The sequence below is a fragment of the Triticum dicoccoides genome, chromosome 3B (assembly GCF_002162155.2).
Source record: "Triticum dicoccoides isolate Atlit2015 ecotype Zavitan chromosome 3B, WEW_v2.0, whole genome shotgun sequence".
Lineage (NCBI taxonomy): Eukaryota > Viridiplantae > Streptophyta > Magnoliopsida > Poales > Poaceae > Triticum > Triticum dicoccoides.
The window spans coordinates 844,508,564-844,533,292 of NC_041385.1; the positions used below are offsets into that span (position 1 = coordinate 844,508,564).

The 24,729-nt window shown below is 43.2% G+C and overlaps 1 protein-coding gene, 1 long non-coding RNA gene and 1 pseudogene across 9 annotated transcripts in view; 2 read left to right on the forward strand and 1 right to left on the reverse strand.

Annotated features, from left to right (window-relative positions):
- Positions 1-6,600, forward strand: part of LOC119282621 — a 29,387-nt gene extending 22,787 nt beyond the window's left edge. For both annotated transcript variants that reach the window (XR_005138804.1, XR_005138805.1), the window contains one exon: positions 5,617-6,600. This is a non-coding gene — a long non-coding RNA (uncharacterized LOC119282621). The remainder of the gene's footprint in view (positions 1-5,616) is intronic.
- Positions 6,601-9,429: 2,829 nt separating this feature from the next.
- Positions 9,430-17,098, reverse strand: LOC119280279 (annotated as a pseudogene).
- Positions 10,289-13,157, forward strand: LOC119278862. Of its 7 annotated transcripts, none has more exons than XM_037560205.1 (7): positions 10,289-10,530; positions 10,667-10,764; positions 11,135-11,265; positions 11,543-11,654; positions 11,734-12,039; positions 12,120-12,188; positions 12,761-13,157. In XM_037560205.1, the coding sequence occupies exons 4-7, from the start codon at positions 11,601-11,603 to the stop codon at positions 12,926-12,928; spliced, it is 597 nt and encodes a 198-aa protein (XP_037416102.1). In that variant the 5' UTR covers positions 10,289-10,530; positions 10,667-10,764; positions 11,135-11,265; positions 11,543-11,600; the 3' UTR covers positions 12,929-13,157. The 7 variants fall into 7 exon arrangements, with proteins under 7 accessions (XP_037416102.1, XP_037416106.1, XP_037416099.1 ...); XM_037560202.1 differs by having other exon boundaries at positions 10,290-10,530; positions 11,418-11,654; XM_037560203.1 differs by having other exon boundaries at positions 10,290-10,530; positions 11,435-11,654.
- Positions 17,099-24,729: the final 7,631 nt, after the last annotated feature.

Sequence of the window (24,729 nt, forward strand, 5' to 3'; positions counted from 1 at the left end):
GCGGACGGCAAAGACTAGGATGGCGGACGGCAAAGGCCTTTGCCGTCCGCCACGGACGGCAAACAGCGGCGGCAAAGACAGGGTCGGCAAAGGCCTTCTTTGCCGTCTGTTTTTTGCAGCGGACGGCAAAGAGGCCTTTGCCGTCAGTGGCGGACGGCAAAGGGCACGACTCTTTACCATCTGCTGGCAGATGGCAAAGGGCACGGCTCTTTGCCATCTGCTGGCAGACGACAAAGGCTGCAGGCTCTTTGCCATCTGTTGGCAGATGGCAAAGAGACCAAATAGGCATTAATTCTGTTTCTTCTTATATCAATTCATTTTCATAGAAAATCAAACACAATCAAACACAGACTATAGGTATGACCAATATAGCATATCCAACACATATTACCAATACTCATCAACACATATATATCCACACATATCCATGAACACATATCCAACACATGTTACCAATATATAGTCATGAACACATATATATCCAACACATATCCATGAACACATATCCAACAAATATTACAAGGAATGATCTAAAACTAAATATCTATTTTCCTAAAAACTATCTTATTACTAAGATCTTCTCTGGATCTTCTTCTTTTCTTCCAACCTGCATAACAAAAACACTAAGAAAGAGAGAATGGGTTAGGAGTAGAAATGTAGCATTTCACTTGGTGAAATGCAATCCTGTAGGAGCCAGTACTTGAGATCAAGATAATCTTAGTTAAGATCCTGATTTTCAAAGTGATCTTAATTAGAAAGCCAAATAGAGTAAACCAATACCAAAGAGCCAAAGAAGAGAACCAGCCAAGGACCCAATCAAGAAGCCACCACAATTAGCAGTAAGTTAAATGCCAACACAAAGACCACTATCAGTACTAGCTCCAGGAATTAAGCCAACTAAAAACTAGTGATTAAAGCCAAAGATTAGACTTCATCACCACAATCAGTTTTGTCTAGTGACAATAGGTACATGTCACTGTGCAACGCCAAAAACAAAGCTCCAGGAGGAGATATACATCACAACCAGCCAACCAGACCAAGTCCCAACACATCCAACCACCAGCAGCTTAGAAGAGATAACTATTAAGGAGAGCTACAGAAGACCTCAAGGTATACTTGAGGGATTATGTGCTCAGACAGCCTGGAAGTGCCAGGGCTAGTTCATCACAGCACAGGGATAGTCACATGTAAATTAAGCCTAAGAGAGGGGGGCTCAGACCAGCATCACTGCCCAAATCAGATGTAGTATCTGTCTTATTAGTAGAAAACTAGGAAAGTAACAGCCAAAACCAAGTATAGTATCTGTTCATAGGCTATTAGAAAGAGACAAATAGGAATAGCCAAACCAAGTGGTATCTGTTCATATCAGTATTAGAAGTAAAATAACTAAGAACAAGTGAGTATCCGTTCATGAGTAAAGTAACTGACCAAAGTAACAACTCCAGGATCAACTACATAGAACAGATCAGTATAGGAGTATATATACTTCACAAATACACATAGATGGTCACAGACCAAAACCCTGACACAGCAAGAATCCATCACAGAGAGCTCCAATACAAGTTGATGCTCATCTACAGCAGCTAACCACAGCTAATAGAGCCTCACATCCAACAAGATCAAGAGCTATGCATTAGAGAGATCAGGAGGGGAGCAAGGAGAAGCTCACCAAAAGGAGTTGTAGCCGAAGCAGGATGCAGCCACACCATCACTATGGTGTGACCAGCATCACAACCAACACCACCACAACAAGCCGGAGCTTGCCAGAGAGCACCACAACGGCGGCGCCAGTGAGAGCACGGGCATGAAGGCGCCAACCAAGGGCACAAGCAGTGAATGATCGATTTGGCATAAGCAGGACCAAACCAAAACCATGGCAGAAACTAAATTGACAACACATGATGATGCCTCCGAAGTAGATAAGGACAACACAAGTTTTACCTATACACAACACAACGATCACTATACAAAATAGTAAGCATTTAGTTTCCTTGTGTTTGATTGATTGACACTCATTATTAACAAGTCAAGTTAAATCCCTGCATCATATGTAGTAAGGACCCTATCAAATCGAGCTAACCACGGCAGCCCTCAAGCAGAGTAAACCGATTTATGGCACAATTATAGAAGTGAACAACTGAGTCCTCCTCAACCATTATTGCATATGCAGCAAAAACAAGATTGCTAATTTTTCTTGTTTGGTTTAGAACTTGAGTGGACGGGTGCAAGGCAGGAAAAGAAGAAATCCAAGAGGGGAGGAGAGGAGAAGGGGCGGACCTGGATGGTGTTGGGGCAGTGGTGGAGCTGCGTCCTCCACGGCGTCCTTCCCGTCCATGGTGTCCTTCCCGTCCATGGCTTCTCGGCGTGATGGATCTGTGAGGGAGAGGAGACGCGACGCGACGCGGTGAGAAAGAGAGGGATGGATGTGACGAGGAGGAGTGAAGAGACTCACCTGAGTCACTGGAGCAACACCGGAGCCACGCCGGCGATGTGGTGGCCGAAACCCTAGCCGCAAGGGAGGGTCACGCATGGTCGCTGGAGGACGCGCGAGTCAGATCTGGTCGGAGGGGATGGAGGAGCGGGGCGAGGGGGGTCACGTGGGTGTGCTGGGCGGCGTCGAATCCCGTCGGAGCTCGCCGAAATCGGCCGCTGTAGGTGCTCGCGCGAGGGAGAGGGAGAGACGAGCGGGAGAGAGAGAGAGGAGAGAGAGAGAGGAGGTGGGGGGCGTGCGGAGGGAGGGGAGACAAAGAGAGGAGGTGGGGGTCAAAGATTTTCTTTGTACCCGCAAAAAAAGAGATAGCCCCACCTCTTTGCCGTCCGCCAGCACATGGTAAAGATTCTTTACCATCTGCTGGCAGACGGCAAATAATTGGCTGATGGCAACTGGCATCTTTGCCGTCTGTCAGTTCTTTGCCGTCTGTTTTTTGCAAGCAGACGGCAAAGTGCCTCTTTGCCGTCCGCCAGCTGACGGCAAAGAACTGGCAGACGGCAAATAAGCTGATTCCAGTAGTGTTTTATCATGAATCTAATGCTACTAATTTGATGGCATAAATGTTGATGTATTATTATATAAATATGGTCAAACATAAAAATGTTTGACTTTTCAACAAAGTTGGATGTACACTCTTCAAAGGACGGAGGAAGTAATTCCATAAAAAACACTCTAGCATATGTACACACTTGCCTACACCAAATATGCATCCAAACATCAAAAAAAATATTCAGACAATAATCTAAGAAAACTTTTATCTTTCACACCTAAATAGCTAGCCCTCACTACTGGATTTTTCTTCATATGTGTGCTTGCACATAAATGTAAATTATTCATAGCCATGCAATCAAATTGTGTGAGATTCTCAAGTCATGCATGTTGTGTAAGTTAAAATTTTCCATTAATATGTCCATGGAAACTGTGCCACGTCATGAAGTCATGCATGTATTTTTTTCAATGGAGTCAAGTCGTGCATGTTAATCACAAGTTAACCTTCTGCGTTAAGTTTTGTATGACACTAGATCATCGTTGGCGCGCGTTGCTGCGCCCGTCTATTTGTACTATGAAATGTTCGTTCCTGATGCATTGGAATATGGTTAGAATAGCACCATCGCTTATATTATAGGTTAAAAGTAAAGAAAAGCAAGAAGGTCGAATGGTTATTGTTAAACAACCTGCAAAGAAAAAAAACTCACAAGAGCAAGCTTCAACAATATGAACAGAAATCTCAACAGAAATCTCAGATATTTGGATTTCCAAAATCTTGCCATCGTAACAACTACGTTTTGTTACCGAGTACGAATTTGGAGGGCAGATGCACCCAACCATAATACTTGAAGGAAAATGTGATGCTTCACAATCTCAGAAACCAGAGCTGGTATCCAACTAAAAAAATGATATATACAGAGATATCAGAACAAGCAACACCATACTGCATAACTTGCAGATGGAATGTCTGAACTAAAAAACAGCATGCACTATGTCTGCATTACACACAATGTGAGCTAATGCTTAATGAAGAAACATGGTATTCTCTCCTATGTGTTGCATTTCATGTGTACCTATATATACATGAAAATTGACCACGTGATCTGGAGCAAAATCTCTAAATAATGAGCAAGAGTAAACCCCGTATGGTGATAATAGCAACATAAATTTAAGACGCTCATGGACTATATAGTATATTGTGCTATATAATTCGTTGACTCCAGCAAGCAATTGGTTTTTCTTTCGATTGCTTAAAATCTAGAGAGGTAAAGAAAAATGGAGGAAAAGAGCAGAGGAGCATGTTGCCGCACCCATCCATTTTAACAATATAATGGTACAGGAGATCCTACATATATTTTTAATTTTATTTTTATGGAAGGAGATGCTGCAACACACAATTCATATATGTCGAATAACTGGTAAGATACAAAAGTTCGATCAACTAACTTTTTGTTTGGTTACTGTATTCATTTCTAGAACTATTTATTACGCTTGTGCGTAGCACATATTTTTCTTTCTTAGGACTACCTTATCTTGTAGGATGGCAACGCCACACACTTTTATGTTTTTTCCACGAAATGGTTAAGGTAGTGATAAGATTTAAAAGTTTGATCAATAAACTTTTTGTTTGGTTGTTGTATTCATTTCTAGAACTATTTATTATGCTTGTGCGTAGCACATATTTTCCTTTCTTAGGACTACCTTATCTTGTAGGACGGCAATGCCACACACTTTTATGTTTTTTCCATGAAATGGTTAAGGTAGTATGCCCAATAGACACCGATAAGACATGTTTTACCTTATCATGACTCTTAAGCTTGTTTCGCACCGATTTCCAACTATTATGCAATATGTCAAATGCAAGTCTGAGTTATACAACATGCCGAAGCCAGATAATTGTAGGAGTGCACTTACTCTAGAGATGGCAAATGGTGTGAAATACGAATCCTCGACAATTACAACATCAATGGGCTTATTTAAAATTAGGAATGTTATTTGTGCATCTACTTCATAAGGAACAACAGTAATCTTTATTATTCTTCAATATCTGAAATACATATTGCATGTGTTATTACAATATACGCAAGTCAACCAAACCAATATCCTCCCTCCTCTCACATTACATGGAATATGCATGTGTACCTGAATTAGCTTAGAAGCTATTTTGGTGGACTATTCATAACACTCGAAAGCAGCACATGAATGCTCAACTGATTCATGTTAACTGGCACACTATGAATTTCCTTATGTAGCCTGAATGATGGCGTCATTAGGATCCAGTAAATAGCATGAAAAGAAAAGAAATGCATTGAAAAAGTAAAAGTAGTTCCGGCACCCCTCAAATGATCCACTATAGCTACCAGATCTAAATAACATCAACGTGTGCTAACCTGAAGATTTAATTTGAAAGCAGAAGAGGGGAAGGTGTAACCTGGAAGTTACATGGGATGAATTTTCAGATGTGAAACAGCCCCTATATCCACTATACATCCCACAAAAATTTGGAACAACCATAGAACAAGTATCAAGCATTTGTCATGCCCTATCGTTCATACACTTTTCATAGATAATTAGAAAACAAAGAGGTAGATAATTCTTCACATTGTGCTAATTTCCTACTCCCTTGCATCCTATAGAATCTCAAACGGATACATTAATTCTGGACAAGACATCTCATCCTATCAATTATAGAATTGGCGCAATCAGGGTTCGACATGGATGAATCTATACAATATCCAGGTTGGAAGACAGATCGGACCTGCAGCGAGAAGGCAACATGGGTTGTGAAGGAGCTCCTTATACAGGAGCTACCGCCCCCGCCGGCGGCTCAGGCCCACATCTCGACGACTCTCCTCAGCTCCATTGGGCAAGTCGCCACCACAGCTGGCGTTGTGGCCTCGCGCCCGCCATGGTCGTCACCTCTCCATAGCTCATCAATCTCACCCGCAAAAAAGCTCATCAATCTATATTATGTACTGAGAGCACTCTGCATTCAATTGGGACTTGGGAGTAGAAAACCAGCATCAATACAATATGAATTCCCAATTTGTTGGAGAATGATCTGGTAGAAGGGAAAGCAGAGAAGACAAAACAACAAAAGAGGTGGGGATGGAACAGCCGGACGGAGGAGACTATATGGACGCGAAATCGACATGGTAACTGATCTATAATTATCCGCCGTAGGGTGAGTGGCGCAGATCGCGCGTCATTAAAGTCCTGTAACGGTTGTACTTTAATCTATAGCGACAATCGCTTCTCTCATTACATCACCGTGGCATCGCCCCGAGAACCCTCTCGCCAGAAGTCACACGAACGAGGCGCAAATCCAGACCGATGAAGCGCAAACCCACCCCTTTTTCTGCTCGCGTGATTGTGTTTTTTTTCACAATAAATTGGCCGAGATAAATTGGATGATATAGGCCCAACTGGCCCAAATTGCAGTAGGTTGCCGATTTTGTTGCGGGAGCATCGTCCCAGGGCGTCTAGCACCCCCCAGTGGGGCCGAACATGCATCCAACGACCAAAAAGTCCAAAACTTCTAGATCTGACGGTCGAAAACGGTGATGGTGTGAGAGGGCTGGAAGAGTGCTCGGTTATAATATATCTAAATGCACGGGATATGTGTTGGGTGCTTTGAGAAAAAAGGGTTCAGGCTTCACATTTTTTGTTAAAGGTCATGTCATGCTAAGTTTAACATAAATATTTTTTTCTCATATTATATATAACATTTCACATATTTGATAACTTTAACTTTTTAAATTTAAACCGAGAACACTCTTATATTAGTTTTTTTAAATAATTTATTCATTAGTTTTCACATTGTTCCACGACAACACGCGAGGCATATGAGGGTGTTTGGTTGGTTTTCACTTTGCTTTTGCACTTTGTCTTATAAGACAAAAAGCACCTATTTACATGCTTTTAACTTTGGCTTTGACTTTTGGCATATTTATAGGCAAAAGCCGAAAGCCCATAAATAGGAGCTTTTTTGGCTTATAAACCAAAGTGCAAAAGCCAAGGAAAATCCCAACCAAATACCTTCTAGAGTTGTTGGGGACACAAGAGAATTTATTAACCTCTGTTGTACAGCTGATCAATAAACCAGAACATGTTAATTTTGTGAATTGATAACCTTGGTTTCTTACTCGAGAGAATCTTGCAAACCTTTGCACTGGTGGGGGGCAACACACACTATTGCTGCCAAAGAAGAGAATGCTTAGAGAAATTAGAATGGCATAGGCGTCCGGATTGACCCCATGGGTGGAGCTAAGGATGGGCTTAGGATAGAGTGTTGGATTTGGCTTTGAACACTGTGGGGTATGACAGAGCGGAGGGGGCATGGGATGGAGATTCTAGAAACCAAGTTACAATGAGAACTCCATGCGAATCATGCTTGAATGTCTTTTCTAACAAAAATATTGTATATATTTAATATGTGAAGAGGTTGATGTTTGATTAGCATGTGAAATCATTTTTAAGGAAAGCGTTAACTGGTAGCTGCTCGGTTGGCTGGCGAGTGGGGATTAATCGGCAAGTTAATCCATTAATCGGACGACTTCTCAGTTTATCGGCTACTTGATGACCCTATGAGCAGGGATTAATTGGCAAGTTAACTAGTTAATCAGATGAATTCTTGAACAAGGTGTGAAATTATTGAGGTATGAAAATGTGAACAGCTAAACGTCACGTACCTGCAAACTTCATCTTTGAACCTCTAGATCTTGATCCAACGGCCAAAATAGACAATGCATTCTTCATCTTCAACTTCATCTTCTTTTACTCCCAATGCAACCGGGAAATACACTTTGGTTTTTGGTTGTAGATACACCCTATATGGGGATCTTTTTAATAATTAAACAAAAAGTCAGAATAGGTAAGAACTATTTTTAGAATAACCTTGACTTACTTTTGCACTAGTATATAAAATTTCACGAAAAAAATGTTGACCTATTTGCTATTATAGATCACTATTCACACTATTTTGACCAAAAAATTGTCTCTTTTGAAAAGAAGTCAAAGGGGGGTTTCTTTTTGTGGAATTTTTCTCATGAGTATAATCGAAAGTCAAGTTTATTTAAAAAATATTTTCAGAATTTTTTGAATTTTGTTGAATTACTATTTTTTATATAGGGTGTAGATGTCCCAATAGACCACCTCCCGATGTAACCGGACTAGCCCGCCCCATCTATCTGCCTCCATCCCCGCGGCCGGCGGGCGCTGCTGCACATTGCCCCGCCCTCCTCTCAACCTCCCCCACCATCGTTGCTTGCCGCCGCCACAACCATCCCTTTAAGCCCCTGACCTGCATCAACTTCGACGATACCGCACCCTCGACCCACACCTATCAAATTTGGACTCGCTCCCGCTCGTGCACGACTCGGCCTCGCCGTCGCCGGCGTTCGTTGCCCCGCATTCTCACTGTTTACGCCCCCATCCTCGCTGCACCGCTTCTTCTTCCTCGGTGTTGCCTCTCACAACACTCTCTTCTTCTCTCATGAACTCTCTCAGCTCAAGGTTCATATCTCAAGAACGCACACACAATGAAAGAAAGCCACACGCACACACACTTTACCAGGATACAATTAGCTTTGCCTCAGCCCTCTCGGCTGTCGTAGATTATTGATTCGCCGGGGACAGTCCCTGAGATGTTTCACGCAGCAAATCGACACAACCAGAAAGTCGAGTAGTTCAGGATAGTTGATGCTTTCTTCATTTTCATTCAGAACTTTATTCTCATGCAGATTTTGGAGCTTTCTGTTGTATAAATTAATTTGGCGTATGGTTTGCGAATCAAATTTTATGGTATTTGCTGGATTGTTCTCTTAATTGTGACATTTGCAATCAACAACTTATGATAAGCATGACATCTCAGGTTTGCCAACAAGATAAGTTTTATTTCCAAAATTTTGGCAGGAGCATTGTCGTATCTATTGGAAGAAGAGAAACGTAAGATTCTGGCCGAAGCCTGGTTACAGTAACAATCGGTACCACCAAAATCATTGCGGCACTTACACATCACATATCGATCTTCACATCCATGCCCTTGACAGGTTCAATCCGCACGGTGCATGACCACCGATCTTGTTTCCCATCCTTCAGATTGGAGTTTGTCTCCATGAGCCCATGACCGAGTGTGCGGCATCACGTACCAGCTGGATTGGTAGCCGGTGCGCCAGCTAGTGCAGCGAGGATGACACACCATCATGCCGCACGGCTGCTGTCGACAAGAGCTCATTCTGCTTGTCGACATGAGTGACTTGGTGGCGTGGCGGAGCATGTGGACGTCTAGCCTGCACTGGTACAGCGCGAGACACATGGCATCATGCGCCACGGTCGCCGCTGGCGACACATTGTGCAGAACCTAGAGTTGGATCAGGAGTGGCCGGTTATCAAAGAGAGTAATCGGTGGCGCGTTCCTGTCTGCATACAGAGAATATAATGAAGGGAGAAGTTTACTAACCTACAAGAAATAAACACAAAAGCTAATGATGCAGATCAGACAGATGGTAAAGAAGAAAATTCACATACTTGTCAAAGGCGAATTTCACCCACTTATGGAATGCGTTAAATTCATCAACCTGATTTGCCTCAATGTCACCAAGTAAGTTGATGAACCCAAACAAAAACATGCCTTTGTGTAGCATCCTTTTGACAAGTGCCGCGATATGAGACAAAGCACATTCTTCTTAGCCTCAGTGACAAAGTGTCTGAGTTTCTTGGACTTCTCTGTTGCAATCACATATTCAGGTAGTTAATCATTCTGTTCCAATAAGCCTTAATTTAGTGTCTAAAAAATATACCTTGCAAATAAATTTTGAAGTGTAGCTTGTATGGTGACATTCATAAAGACAGTAAACATTGTCAAACCCAGCCAAACTTTGAATCAGGGAGCTGAAAGGGAAAATATATCATCGGTGTTGTAAGAAAGATTACTCATAGGTAAAGTGGGAATCTCAAGAAAACAATAGCCTATACCAATCACTACCAGAAACTGAAATTTTACTGTGCGTCATTTATTTTCCTGTCGGGCCCGCACTGGCTCACAGGGATAGATCGCTTATCCTGTCGGCCCAAACCTCCACGTCAGGAAGGGTATCATTTACCTGTGCGCTAGCAAAGAAACTCACAGGAATAGCCCTATGGCTGTCGGTTAGCGCACGGCCCACAGGATTAGCCCATTTCGCGCCATGGATTCGCGATGTGCGCCAAATTGTCCCGCTGCTTACCAATATTTCGGCCCAAGGTCGCACCTGTGGTCAAAGCCTACGGTAAAAAAAATCCCCAAATCGGTTTCCAGTCTCACCGAGTCCTTTCTAGAACGAGAGCGACCCCAATCCCTAGCGACCCCAAATCCCTCGCCGCCGGCTGCACCCCAAATCCCTCGCCTCCCCAACCTCTCATCTACGCCCTTGCTCTATTCCTTGTGTCGTTGACCACCAACCCGTCGCCTCTGCATCGAACATGGCCGTCCTCGTCCGAGTCGTCGTCGTCACCGTTCTAGCCGCCGTTGCCACCCCATCCTCCTCCAACCACGGCCATTCCCCATCCAGGTGCCTAGCTATGAAACTCCACTACATGCTCTCTCCATCTCAGTTTCTTTCCCCGGCTGTGTGCACCGTCGCATCTCTTCCGGACGGAAGTGTTTCAGTATTTATTCATTGGATCTGTGCGTGTGTTCTTTTTCAGCTCCTCTGGTCATGTGCTTCGTTTGGAAGGAACTGAGGCTCGCTTGGATCTGGCACAATGCTCCACCACCTCACCAGATCGACTGTGTTTCACCTTTGGTACGCGCGTACAGAGCAGATTTCTGTAATTCCTTCTAACCCCTTCCTCCACTGTACATGCTCCAAACGGAAGTGCTCATTGGATTTGTACCTGTGTCCTTGTTCTGGTTTCTGTACATAATTCGTTCTGCTCCCTTTCCTCCACTATACATGTTTTACATAATTCGTTCTGTATGTATGTCCTCTAGTAAAGCATGGAAGCACGTTTGTTCAATTTCATTTCCCTTTATGAAAAATACATCAATAGCTTTCTCATTGCCTTTCATTATGTAGTAGCACAATCTGTATTTAAATAAATTTGCGTTCTTCTGTTTGGAATTGATGAATAACTGTCATAAGTTTACTTTTTCTTTCTTCCCATTTGATTTAGTTACAAACTGCTCAACAATGCTACAGTAGCTGCTCGTAATTTTTCCACTTGGACCTCCTGATTGGGATATTGTGGTGGATTTTGGGAGTTTGTTAGCCAGCTTTCTGACTCACTATTTCAGCAAGCCTTTGGTAACCATTAAACTTTCAGCATTACATTTTTATCTTATGTGTGCATCTGTTTGCTTCCAATTAATATGTTGCTGTTGCTAAATAGCTCATCTTAAGTATGATGTGTTGAGCTTAAATTATCAAATAGTTGATATATTCCATCTTCAACACAGAATTTGTTAAATGGCAGATCGTACATGGATGTATAGTGGTTGGCAGTTTGGTGAAATTACTTCTAACCTATGGCTTGAACAAACCAACCGATTTCTAGACCATGCATTCTCTTTTCCTGGTGTAGCCGAAGGTTGTAAAATCAAGTGTCCATGCTGCAATGAAATCTGGACTCAAGAATTGGGATGGCAGTGGTAGCACCAGCACGACCCTCAGCGGGAAGGCAAAAAAAAGCTTTCGTACGTTCTTGCTTATCTTCTTTTCACTAAGTACTTGTTCAACATGCATCTATACAAGTTAATATCGCTAGTGTTCTAGAATGATTACTCTGATTTGGCTAGAGCCGCACATCCTGATGATTGGGAGCAGCGAGAGTTGGATGGGCAAATATTATATGAATCATTAGGCGGCATTCCCCATGGGCGACTAGCAATAGCAGGTGGGGCAATCAAGAAGGCTGATGTTATCTCAACGGCTAGAGAAAAGATATTGAGGCTGTCAACTTCAGCAGCACATCAACGAACTGTTCAAGAAAATGAAGAGCTGAAGCGACATAATGAGAACCTGCAGCGACATAATGAGAACCTGCAACATAAAGTGGATATGCATGAACGAATCCTAGTGGTACTTTTAAATTTGTCCACATATTCCAAATTGGTGATTAAAAAAACTAGTTATTGTAATTCTGCATATTTTTTTCATAGGCCCTTTTTAAGGAGATGGGAAAAGAACTACCAGCGGAGCTACGCCAAGGAGCGAGTTCCCAACCACATGTAAGTTTTTGCACATGACTTCTCAACATACTGCATTTCCCAATTGCAACCTTGAGACTTTAGAACTTAAAGCACCCAAACTTATGCTCAGCGCGGTTGGATCTATTTCTGTTTTCTTAAGGATACGTGCCAAGTTAATGTTGTGCAAACCCTATTTGCTTAACCATTAGCTAAAATTTTCTTGTACTAGGCTTGCACGGGATTGATTTTTTTCATATTATATTAAATTGACACACAACCCTAAGCTACAATGTCAATCCTGTCCAGAAGATTTTAAAGAAATAATTTTAACCTTTGTGTCATTCCTGTACTACAGGACTGTACATCCTCATATCTAGATATATACTTAGAAAATAGTGTATATTCTCAGTCTCAACAGTGATGATAAAAGGTCGTGTGAAGACCAGGATTCAGAAGTAGTAGACTGATTAGTATCTTATATGTCTCTTACCACTTTGCATGGTTCCTGAAACAATCTGCGCATTGTGAAATTATGATATCCAATTACTTTACCAACTAAGGAACATATCCAGACTATCTCCTGGTGTGTCTAAATTAATGCTCTTATGTAGGGGACACCTAATTCATCTCATATGAGATCCCAAGCCGCCGATGACAACACTGGTGATGATGATTTGGGTACAAATGGTGGTGCTGACAACTCCAGTGGGAATACCAGTGACCAGGCCATCGACGCAACTAACCTTTGCACAACTAACGTTGGCAGTGCCTTTTGTTGACTTAGAGCTAGACTTTTTAACTAATGGTGGTGTTGGCAACAAAGCAGCATTTTGGTAGTTGCAAGACTTTAGAACTAATGGTGGTGTTGACAACAAGATAACATTTTGGTAGTTGCAAGACTTTAGATGAACTGTGATATAATTTGCTTATAATGCTTTGGATATGCAAAGCTGAAGCTTATGCTTGCGAACTGAACAATTTATCTTTTGTTGTCTCTGAGAAGTGTTATGTACATTCCTTCTGATGCTTTGGATGTGCAAAATTGAAGCTTATCCTTCCAATTTGTGACTGTGGCTGATGGATGTATCTAATGATTATGATTTGTATTGATGATTAGATACAGTGTAAATATGCTCTTGCTGTGTCACAGTAATTCCTGTCGGGCATGAACTAATAGTGAAATGCATGCTAATTCCTGTCGGGCACTAACTCACAGCGAAATGCAAGCATATTCCTGTCGGGCTTGAACTCACAGCGAAATAGAAACAAAATTCCTGTCGGTTGTGACCGACAGGAATGACCCATAACCCTGGCAAACCTAAAGCTGACAAAAAAGTATTTTCCTGTCGGTCACCGTCAGAAATGGCCGTCAGGAAAAATGCTTCTTTCGGCCGGCCGACAGACATAGTGTAATTTCCCTGTCAAGCTATGCCTGTCGGATTTTCCTGACAGTTGGCCGACAGGAAATATTATTCCTATCGGTTTGCAGCCTTTTCCTGTCGGTTTCCAGCCCACAGGAAAATTTCTGTTTTTGGTAGTGAATACAATGCAAAAAGAGGGACCCTGTAAAAACATCGGAGTTCATCTTGGGTCTGCCTTCATAGATATAAGAAAACTTCTTGGTCATCCACAATCTCTTAAAATCGGTGAATGACAACAAGATAACATGTTGTCAAGAGACATATAAGATTGTTTCAGAAGTAGTAGACTGATTAGTATCTTATATGTCTCTTACCACTTTGCATGGTTCCTGAAACAATCTGCGCATTGTGAAATTATGATATCCAATTACTTTACCAACTAAAGAACATATCCAGACTATCTCCTGGTGTGTCTAAATTAATGCTCTTATGTAGGGGACACCTAATTCATCTCATATGAGATCCCAAGCCGCCGATGACAACACTGGTGATGATGATTTGGGTACAAATGGTGGTGCTGACAACTCCAGTGGGAATACCAGTGACCAGGCCATCGACGCAACTAACCTTTGCACAACTAACGTTGGCAGTGCCTTTTGTTGACTTAGAGCTAGACTTTTTAACTAATGGTGGTGTTGGCAACAAAGCAGCATTTTGGTAGTTGCAAGACTTTAGAACTAATGGTGGTGTTGACAACAAGATAACATTTTGGTAGTTGCAAGACTTTAGATGAACTGTGATATAATTTGCTTATAATGCTTTGGATATGCAAAGCTGAAGCTTATGCTTGCGAACTGAACAATTTATCTTTTGTTGTCTCTGAGAAGTGTTATGTACATTCCTTCTGATGCTTTGGATGTGCAAAATTGAAGCTTATCCTTCCAATTTGTGACTGTGGCTGATGGATGTATCTAATGATTATGATTTGTATTGATGATTAGATACAGTGTAAATATGCTCTTGCTGTGTCACAGTAATTCCTGTCGGGCATGAACTAATAGTGAAATGCATGCTAATTCCTGTCGGGCACTAACTCACAGCGAAATGCAAGCATATTCCTGTCGGGCTTGAACTCACAGCGAAATAGAAACAAAATTCCTGTCGGTTGTGACCGACAGGAATGACCCATAACCCTGGCAAACCTAAAGCTGACAAAAAAGTATTTTCCTGTCGGTCACCGTCAGAAATGGCCGTCAGGAAAAATGCTTCTTTCGGCCGGCCGACAGACATAGTGTAATTTCCCTGTCAAGCTATGCCTGTCGGATTTTCCTGACAGTTGGCCGACAGGAAATATTATTCCTATCGGTTTGCAGCCTTTTCCTGTCGGTTTCCAGCCCACAGGAAAATTTCTGTTTTTGGTAGTGAATACAATGCAAAAAGAGGGACCCTGTAAAAACATCGGAGTTCATCTTGGGTCTGCCTTCATAGATATAAGAAAACTTCTTGGTCATCCACAATCTCTTAAAATCGGTGAATGACAACAAGATAACATATTGTCAAGAGACATATAAGATTGTTTCAGAAGTAGTAGACTGATTAGTATCTTATATGTCTCTTACCACTTTGCATGGTTCCTGAAACAATCTGCGCATTGTGAAATTATGATATCCAATTACTTTACCAACTAAGGAACATATCCAGACTATCTCCTGGTGTGTCTAAATTAATGCTCTTATGTAGGGGACACCTAATTCATCTCATATGAGATCCCAAGCCGCCGATGACAACACTGGTGATGATGATTTGGGTACAAATGGTGGTGCTGACAACTCCAGTGGGAATACCAGTGACCAGGCCATCGACGCAACTAACCTTTGCACAACTAACGTTGGCAGTGCCTTTTGTTGACTTAGAGCTAGACTTTTTAACTAATGGTGGTGTTGGCAACAAAGCAGCATTTTGGTAGTTGCAAGACTTTAGAACTAATGGTGGTGTTGACAACAAGATAACATTTTGGTAGTTGCAAGACTTTAGATGAACTGTGATATAATTTGCTTATAATGCTTTGGATATGCAAAGCTGAAGCTTATGCTTGCGAACTGAACAATTTATCTTTTGTTGTCTCTGAGAAGTGTTATGTACATTGCTTCTGATGCTTTGGATGTGCAAAATTGAAGCTTATCCTTCCAATTTGTGACTGTGGCTGATGGATGTATCTAATGATTATGATTTGTATTGATGATTAGATACAGTGTAAATATGCTCTTGCTGTGTCATAGTAATTCCTGTCGGGCATGAACTAATAGTGAAATGCATGCTAATTCCTGTCGGGCACTAACTCACAGCGAAATGCAAGCATATTCCTGTCGGGCTTGAACTCACAGCGAAATAGAAACAAAATTCCTGTCGGTTGTGACCGACAGGAATGACCCATAACCCTGGCAAACCTAAAGCTGACAAAAAAGTATTTTCCTGTCGGTCACCGTCAGAAATGGCCGTCAGGAAAAATGCTTCTTTCGGCCGGCCGACAGACATAGTGTAATTTCCCTGTCAAGCTATGCCTGTCGGATTTTCCTGACAGTTGGCCGACAGGAAATATTATTCCTGTCGGTTTGCAGCCTTTTCCTGTCGGTTTCCAGCCCATAGGAAAATTTCTGTTTTTGGTAGTGAATACAATGCAAAAAGAGGGACCCTGTAAAAACATCGGAGTTCATCTTGGGTCTGCCTTCATAGATATAAGAAAACTTCTTGGTCATCCACAATCTCTTAAAATCGGTGAATGACATGCAATTTTCTTACCTAAGAGAAACACAAGGATGCTACTTATTTAATATTAATATGAACAGGGCACACCTAGAGGAACTGCGTAACAGAAAAATCACCGAGGCATATAATCAGCTAATAGCTCATTAATATCCAACCTAAAAGGAGGAAGATTTGTATTCACAGTCGATGCATAGCTTAAGAACTACAACCTTTAGAGGTAAAGTATCATTGTTGTCAAGAATATGGATTGAATTGCATATGAGACACGCAAGCTCAAAAATCTGATTTCTCTGGACACCTTGACAACAATCATACTATATATCAGTCCATGAACACATCAACAGTGGAGAAATTCACCTCCAAGCTACAATATATGTGACATGCAACCTGCATATGGATAATCCAGAAATAGGCTAATTAAAAAAGTTTGAACAATGCAACACATGGAAATCCAATTTGAAATTAAGGATACGAAGAACATGGAACATGACTATCTACAGGTACATCTGAACTCTTCTGACTTTCTGAGTCTGCTCCCTTCCTAGCTTCCATCCATCTATCCACAAATAAATAGGAAACAAGTTGATTATTAAAAATAAAATACTAATCGAGTAGGTTGCATGCGTATGTGCTGACCTTGTTGACCGGAGAAACACCGATGTGCTCTGTTTTGAGTAGTGGAACAACAATGGTGAGGAAGACGACGGCCACGCCGCGCTTCAGCATGGACATTTTTGCCACACCAGAGCAGTCGCGGGGTCACAAAGAAGAGGCTTCACATCCACAGGGACGATGTGCTACCTTCTCGCCGAGCACCGCCATAGCTCCTCTATTGCGGATGCCGCTGGCGGCCCCCGCTCTGCCGGCTCTAGACTCTAGAGCCGACTGCCATAGTGCCCCGTTCGGGTCTTGTGTAATCGCCGCCTCTGCAAACCTTAGCGCTGGAGGTCGGAGGACATGAGTGAGAGGAGATTCGGGACGAAATACCTCCGCGACTTCCTCCTTGGTGAGCACTCTGAAAGCCTCTCTTATTTGGCTGCACCTCCGTCGGCTGCCGCCCGCCCCTGCCTTGCACCGTCTGATCTCGACGTGGCGACCGCGTACAGAGTGGTCGAGGAGCGAAGGTGAGGGATGGGATCCAGTTGCGACTATTGGTGTTGGGGTGTGGCTGCAAGAAGGTGGGGAGAGGGATCGTGTGCGGAAGGAAACATGGATCGTGGGAAGTTGTCACGGAGAAGGAGGATGCATCTGGGCCTCTAGGTCATCCCGGCCTAGATCCGGCCGCCGCGGGGGTCGGTTGTCGAGCCGGAGTAGGACGCGGCGGTGGAGAACTCCACGCTACCGGATGCAGCAATGCTGGCAGCGTGAAGGGCGCGGAGGTGGCCGTGGCTCAGGGGGGCGCCTTCGACAGCCTCGCGCTCGAGCTCGAGCGTGGAGGAGGCCGCGGCCGAGGGGCCATCCACGCTGCGCAGGACGCAGATCCGGCGAGCGTGCGGCCGGATCCGGAGAGTCCGTGCGCTCCACGATGGATAACCACTCTGTACCCAATAGTCTCGTTCTCTCTCACAGAGCAATTAATTGATAGCACTTCCTTCAGCATCTGCTCTGAACTCCAACATCTTCTACGGATCTACCTTTAGTTATTATACTCCCTCCGTTTGTAAATATAAGACTTCATAGTGATTTCAATACAAACTACATACGGATATATATGTATACATTTTATAGTGTACGTTCACTCATTTTGCTCCGTATGTAGTCCGCATTGGAATCTGAAAAAAGGTTTATATTTAGGAACGGAGGAAGTACGATTTATTAAATCCAGCCTCTGAGGTAGAGTGCATCTTGGTGCTAACTTGTCTAATCTTTTCTGCAGATAATCCCTTATTTGGGTGATGACATGCTCAGGATCGAGCCGCTCGAGTTAAATTTTGGTTTTCAGATAAATAAGCAGATATCGCGCTCACTTGAGATAACCAACGGCACAGGAGATTACTTTGCCTTCTACATCCAAACGCCAAGCCTAGCGCAGTATTGCACACAGCCAACCAAGGGCATTGTTCCACCACAATCGAAGTTCAGTGTCAACATAACACTGAAAGCACAGGAGACATCGCCGCAATCACAGTCTGACGAGTTCATTGTACAGAGCACAAAAGTTAATCAGGATATTCTTACAGATGAAGATATTACTGAAGACATGTTCAGCGAAGACGCCAGTAAATTGGTCGATGAGGTGAATTTGACAGTTGTATATGAGCTAGTGCAATCCGAAGAGGATATGCTAGTTTCTCGTACACTGAATCTTAACTGCAGTCCAGAAGAATCCACGGTGAGCTTTGTCAATTAATCCAACACTGAGCCATTATTAATTTGGATGACTTCATCTAATCTACTAACTGTTTCATAAGTGACCTCTTCACTAATTATCTAACTACCTCATTATTATATTTGCAAGGACAATATCGCCAGCAGCTCATCTGTCTATGTAAACACTCGAGCAAATAGCGCCTTCCTACTCCCACGCCTGAGGGCACAACGTGCCAAGAAATCAAATAACATGAGTTACATGAAGAGAATAAGTGACCGGGCTATCGATCTTGTGACGGGGGCCATGGCCTCACTTCCCACCAAGCTGGGCGAGCTTCTCAAGGAGGAGTACAATCTGCAGACGAGCGTGAAGAATGACATTTGAGTCTCTTACACGAGAGCTGATAGAGATGCATGAAGCCCTCCGAAAGGTGTCAGAGGTGCCGCGGGACAAGCTTGATTTGCTGGTCAAGCTTTGGGCCAATGATGTTAGGGAGCTATCATTTGACATAGAGAATCTTGTCGACAACTTCCTAATACGCGCCGATGGTTCTGGGCCTGCAGTCAGCCCTGATGGTTTCTGGGGGCTAATACAGAAGATGATCAACATGTTCAAGTTTGGCAAGACTCAACCACAGATCAGCGACGCCATCCAACAAATCAATAGCCAAGTTCAGGTTGTGGCCAATAGGGGTAAAAGTTACAACATCGATGGGGTTGTGAGCAATCTAGCTGCAACAACTACCATTGACCCTCGCCTGTTGGCTCTTTACAAAGATCAGAAAGAGATTATTGGCATCCAAGGCGCAAGACAGAAGCTAATCAACATGTTAAATCAGGAGGAGGGTGTTTCCATGCAGCAGCTCAAGATAATCTCCATTTTCGGAATCGGGGGTCCTGGAAAAACAACTCTTGCCAAAATAGTGTATGATAGACTTCATCAAATGAGATTTGATTGCATGGCTTTTGTTCCGGTGGGTCGAGATCCTGACATCAAGAAAATTTTGAAGGACATTCTTCTAGAACTTGCCAAGGATAAGTATATGAGGATGAATATAGCAATGTTGGATGAAAGGCAGCTTATTGATGAAATCCGGGGAGAGCTGAATAATAAGAGGTATCTACCACATACACACACCAGAATATCAAAATTATATACTGAAAATGATGCAATTTTAGCACTTTAGCATTGCAAAGAGGTACAGTTTTTATGTGGCTGTCCATTTCATTGGATTTAAGATAACCTTGCTATCTATAACTCCCTCGGTCCCTGCTTTTCAATTTATTTATTTTGCATATCAGGTTTTTGAGGATTGTAAAATCTATTGCATTGTAGCTTCCCAGCATGCTTTTGCCTCATTAAATTATGGGTTATAATTCATTTTTTTCTCCTTTTCAACGCTACCCACATGCTTCAATCGTTATGGGTGGGAAAATAAGTGTACATTCCACTCACAATGCACTTGTGCATGTAGAGTCGACAATCTTAATTGACATAAGCTCCATATATAATTAAAAATAACTAGAATACACTACATTGTGAAAAGTAGGTGGTACAAGTTAGTCATAAGTACAAGCACCTATTAAGCACTAGCATTCATGCTATAAAACAAGCATACTCCCTCCGTCCTTGAAAGAGTGTGCTTCCATCTTTGTTGGAGGGTCAAACTATCTGAAAATTTGACCGAATTTGTGCAAAAATATATCAATGTTTGTGAAACCAAATATGTATATGATGAAAATATATTTTATCATGAATCTAATGGTACTAATTTGATGGAGTAAATGTTTATCTATTATTGTATAAATACAGTCAAATATAGAAAAGATTGACTTTTCAACAAAGTTGGAAGTACAACTGTTTCAAGGAAGGAGGGAGTATAAACTAAACGAAGAATTATTACTAATCATTTTTGGTAAATGCATCTGTCCATTCATTTATTTTGGCGGTATCGCTGGAATTTGTTTTGTTTCCTTCCTCCTCTTTTTATTTCTGTATGTCCTCATTGTTCTTATGTGGTTCCTGTAGTTTGGATAAAATCATTTTAAGTTCACTACCTATATGATTGCCATGCTTAGTTTTTCCCATCAATCTTCTAGTTTCACCCATTTCATGATTCTTGCGTTGATAGGTACTTCATCATTATTGATGACATATGGACATCTCAAGCATGGGAAATAATCAAATGTTCTTTGATAGATAGTAATTGTGGAAGTAAAATAATCATAACTACTCGTAGTTATGAAGTTGCAACGGTGGCTGGTGATGTTTACGTGCTACAACCACTATCCGGTGATGATTCTGAGGAGTTATTGTATACAAGATTGTTTGGTGGTAAAAGCAAATGCTCATGTGATGAACTAAATGAGTTATCTCAACAAATTGTACAAAAATGTGGTGGTGTACCACTTGCTAGTTTGTTGGCCAGTAAACCAAGTGAGGATTGGTCTATGGTTTGCAACTCTATTGGTTTTGGGAATGGAATCAATGAACATGTGGAGAACATGAGGAAGATATTGTTGTTTAGCTATTATGATCTGCCATGCTATCTGCGGACATGTCTAGTGCATCTAAGCATATATCCCGAGGATTTTACCATTGAAAAAGAAACATTGGTATGGAAGTGGATAGGCGAGGGTTTTATTCATGAAGAGGAACAAGGAATGGGGTTATTTGATCTCGGAGAGAGATACTTCAACAAACTTATAAACAGAAGTTTGATCCAGCCGGTAGAGAGCCGCATTGGTATTACATATGCTTGCAGAGTTCATGATATGGTGCTTGATATAATTTGCTCCTTGTCAAAAGAACATAACTTTTTTACCATATTAGACAACAATGAAAAGCGCACATCATCACATAGTAACAACCCTCGTAGGATAGCCATCCAAAAGAGAGTCGTGGAACACCACGACCGTCTGGCTAACATACACATGGCAAAAATGAGGTCATTCAATGCCACCATGTGTCATTTTAGGCTCGTCATTTTAATATTATGCCATCAGTTTTGGGTTTTCAAGTATTACGTGTCCTGGCTGTAGAAGACTGTACATTTATGGAAGATCATCAATATCATCTGGCGCATCTCGGAAAATTGCTTCAGTTGAGGTACCTTGGACTAAGGAGCATGCCTATTGATGATCTTCCCGAAGAAATTGGAAACCTAGTATTTCTACAGGTCCTGGACATGAGCTATACTGATGGGTTCAAAATACTGCCAAAGAGTCTTGCTCTGCTGAAGGGGCTAAGGTGCCTGCGTGCTTCGGGTGGTTCCATAAGAGGTGAAGATTGGACAGGGAGCCTGACATCCCTCGAAGAGCTATCATTCAATCGTGTCGAGGATTGCTCCAACTTTTTGAAGGGTTTGACAAACCTGAGAGTGCTCAAAATGCTGATTAACATGTCTGAGGAGAACTGGAACAAAGCTTTGGTGGAGTCTCTACACAACCTGCAGAAAATCCAGGTCCTAGAACTTCGATGTGGCTTGGAGGAAGAGGAGATAAACTGGGAAGGCTATATGCCTCCTCGCCAACTCCGTGAGCTGCGCCTGGATACCGGGTTCTCTACTAGACTACCCGGGTGGATTTGTTCTGCACTTGTTCCCAATCTCACTCACTTGGACCTGAAAGTGAATATTATGGAGGCGAGTGATCTTGAGATCCTTGGGATGCTCCCAGAGCTCTATACTTTGGTACTGATGATGCCGAACAACGCCTTTTTTCCTGACTTGGTAGGCTGTCGTGGTGCATTATTCCCCGAGTTGAGGTACTGCTGGACGTCTGCACCTCTAAGGTTCCCACAGGGAGCTATGTGGAGACTTCAATCCGTTGAGTTCTACCTCCATCTCAAGGCGTTGAAGCATGCCAACATTGGCTATGAACTTGATAGCTTGTTTCACGTCCCTTATCTTCAGAACCTCAAAGTTATAATTGACAGCTCCGGTATCAATGGTAGTGAAGATGTAAAGGAGGCGGAGGCAGCAGCGAAGCATGCAGCTGACAACCATCCCAATGGCCCAATCCTTCACTTGTCACAAATGAGTGCAATGAGTGAAGTGGTACGACAACCGGTAGTACTAGGTTCCTTCTTTCCTGTTTCACTCGTCTCGCCCTTATATTACTCCGTCATTTCTATCTTCCACAGCGTTACTCTGTTGATGAAGAAGCAGAAGAAGAAGAAGAAGAAGACAGTGGATCCGATAACCTGCAGACAGACGAAGAGGTATTCCAACCAGGCCACCCAATCTCACCAATACTACTAACTATGAAAAAGAAGAATGTACAGTACCCTTAAATGTTTTCTTCTCTTGCAGTACAACTCCGATGACTTATACAGTTGCTACAACTATTATGAAGAAGATGAAGACGACAACCATGAAGAAGAAGAAGAAGATAACGATGTAGCTGAAGAGGAAGTACAGGCATCCTCAGCTCACTCTGACTGACAGGCGTGCTAGCTGTTGTTCCATCCAGCTAGCAGGATGGCCCGCCCAAACACATTGGCATATCTCTTTTATTCATGCAAACAAATCTAGACAGACGTTATTTCGGGTTGAGAAGCAAACAAAAAAAATAAATGTGTCTCTTGTTCATGATCTGAAATGGTTGCAAGAAGTTTAGTTGACTATTCCATTTGTCTGTATGGGATAGCTACAAGGGAGACAAATATTATTATCTGTCGGTGCAAGATTAGCGTTGATGCATATATATGCCAGTATGATAAACCTGTATCTACACTACATAAGCTGTTACTAAGTGCTTTCTGTGTTGTTAATTCCGATCTGGAGTAATGCAGTACAGCTGTGCATGTATTTCCTGAGATGAAATTTTGTCAACTTCTGATCAGGAAAGAGCTCTGCACCACAAATGAGCTATGCTATGACCTTTCATCTGCGGCGTTAATACTCCTCGCTTCATTTCATCTCAGCAGTGCCTGTCAGACATACTGTGCACGTATCACTACAAACGTGGACCAGTATAAGAGCATCTTTAGCAGACCCCGCATTTCGCCGAACTGTAAACTGTGTTTACAGTTTGCGCGGGGCGCTTATGCAGGCTTAAAATCGTGGCGAAAGACAAAAACTGTATCCAAACCCGTATAATTTTAAAAAACTTGTTTCGCGCGAGAAATTTAAGCAAAAACTCGCCGGAGCTCGCTCACGTAGATAGTTCTTCTTCGCATAGTTAGTTCTTCTTCACATAAGTTCATACACAGCATGCATATATTACATATAAGTTCGGCAGAGCTAGACCGGGCCTACGCTACCATACCACTTCACAAAATTGAGCTCACCGGAGCTCGTGCGGTAGCTGCCCAGCGGCGGCACTCAATCGGAGTCGGAGGAGTCGAGGTCGATGTAGAGCTTCGCCTGCTCCGCCTTCATCACTCGCAGGTCAGCCTTCTTGGACGCGTGCGCCTGCGATGCGGCGACGCCCGTCTAGAGGAAGAGCTGCTCGTACTCGAGCTCTCGCCGGATGCGCTCTTCCATCTCCTCCTGCTCCCTCGCCGACCACTCGAGGACGACGCGCTCGAGGAGCTCCTTCTGCCCCGGGGGGAGGTAGTCCTCAGGCCCGATGACGCCTCGACGCGGCGGCGCATCGGGCACGGCGCGAGGCGAGAGCTCCTCCTCCATCTTGCTCTTCACCGGAATGAGCCGCGAGCTCGATGCGCCCGCAGATGAGGTCTCCGTGGATCAGTTGCCGGAGGAGGCGTGGCGGCGGCGGGCGAGCTCGCGATCGAAGTCCTCAAGCTCGCGGCGTTCGAACGCCGGCGGCGGCCGGCTACCATGGTTCAGCCACCGACGCGCCCCCCGCTTGTGCGCGGTGTCAGATCTGGCGCAGCAGCGGCACTCCGCCTCATCCCCAGAGCCGTCCATGGCTTTCGCAGGCTTGCCGGCAGCGAGAAATCGAGCGGCACGGTGGGGAATCGGGGGAAAATGCGGCTGCGGGGGGATAGGGTTTCGACCCGCATTTGCCCCGCAAACCCACAGTTATACTGCTTCGGAGGTAACGTTTGCGGGCTGCGGCAAAAAAAATTACGGGCCAGACGAGTATACGGGCTCTGCTCTGGCCAGAAAATTGGGCCTAGCCCGTATACTCGCTGGAATTATGCGGGCTCGCGCGTTATGCGGAGTCTGCTAGAG

Excerpts from the sequence above, each read along its gene's own strand:
- LOC119278862 (XM_037560205.1), top strand. The coding sequence starts at position 11,601 with ATGGCAGTGGTAGCACCAGCACGACCCTCAGCGGGAAGGCAAAAAAAA. Across the intron at positions 11,655-11,733 it reads GAAGGCAAAAAAAAGCTTTC|AATGATTACTCTGATTTGGC; the intron begins GTACGTTCTTGC and ends CTAGTGTTCTAG. Across the intron at positions 12,040-12,119 it reads TGCATGAACGAATCCTAGTG|GCCCTTTTTAAGGAGATGGG; the intron begins GTACTTTTAAAT and ends TTTTTTTCATAG.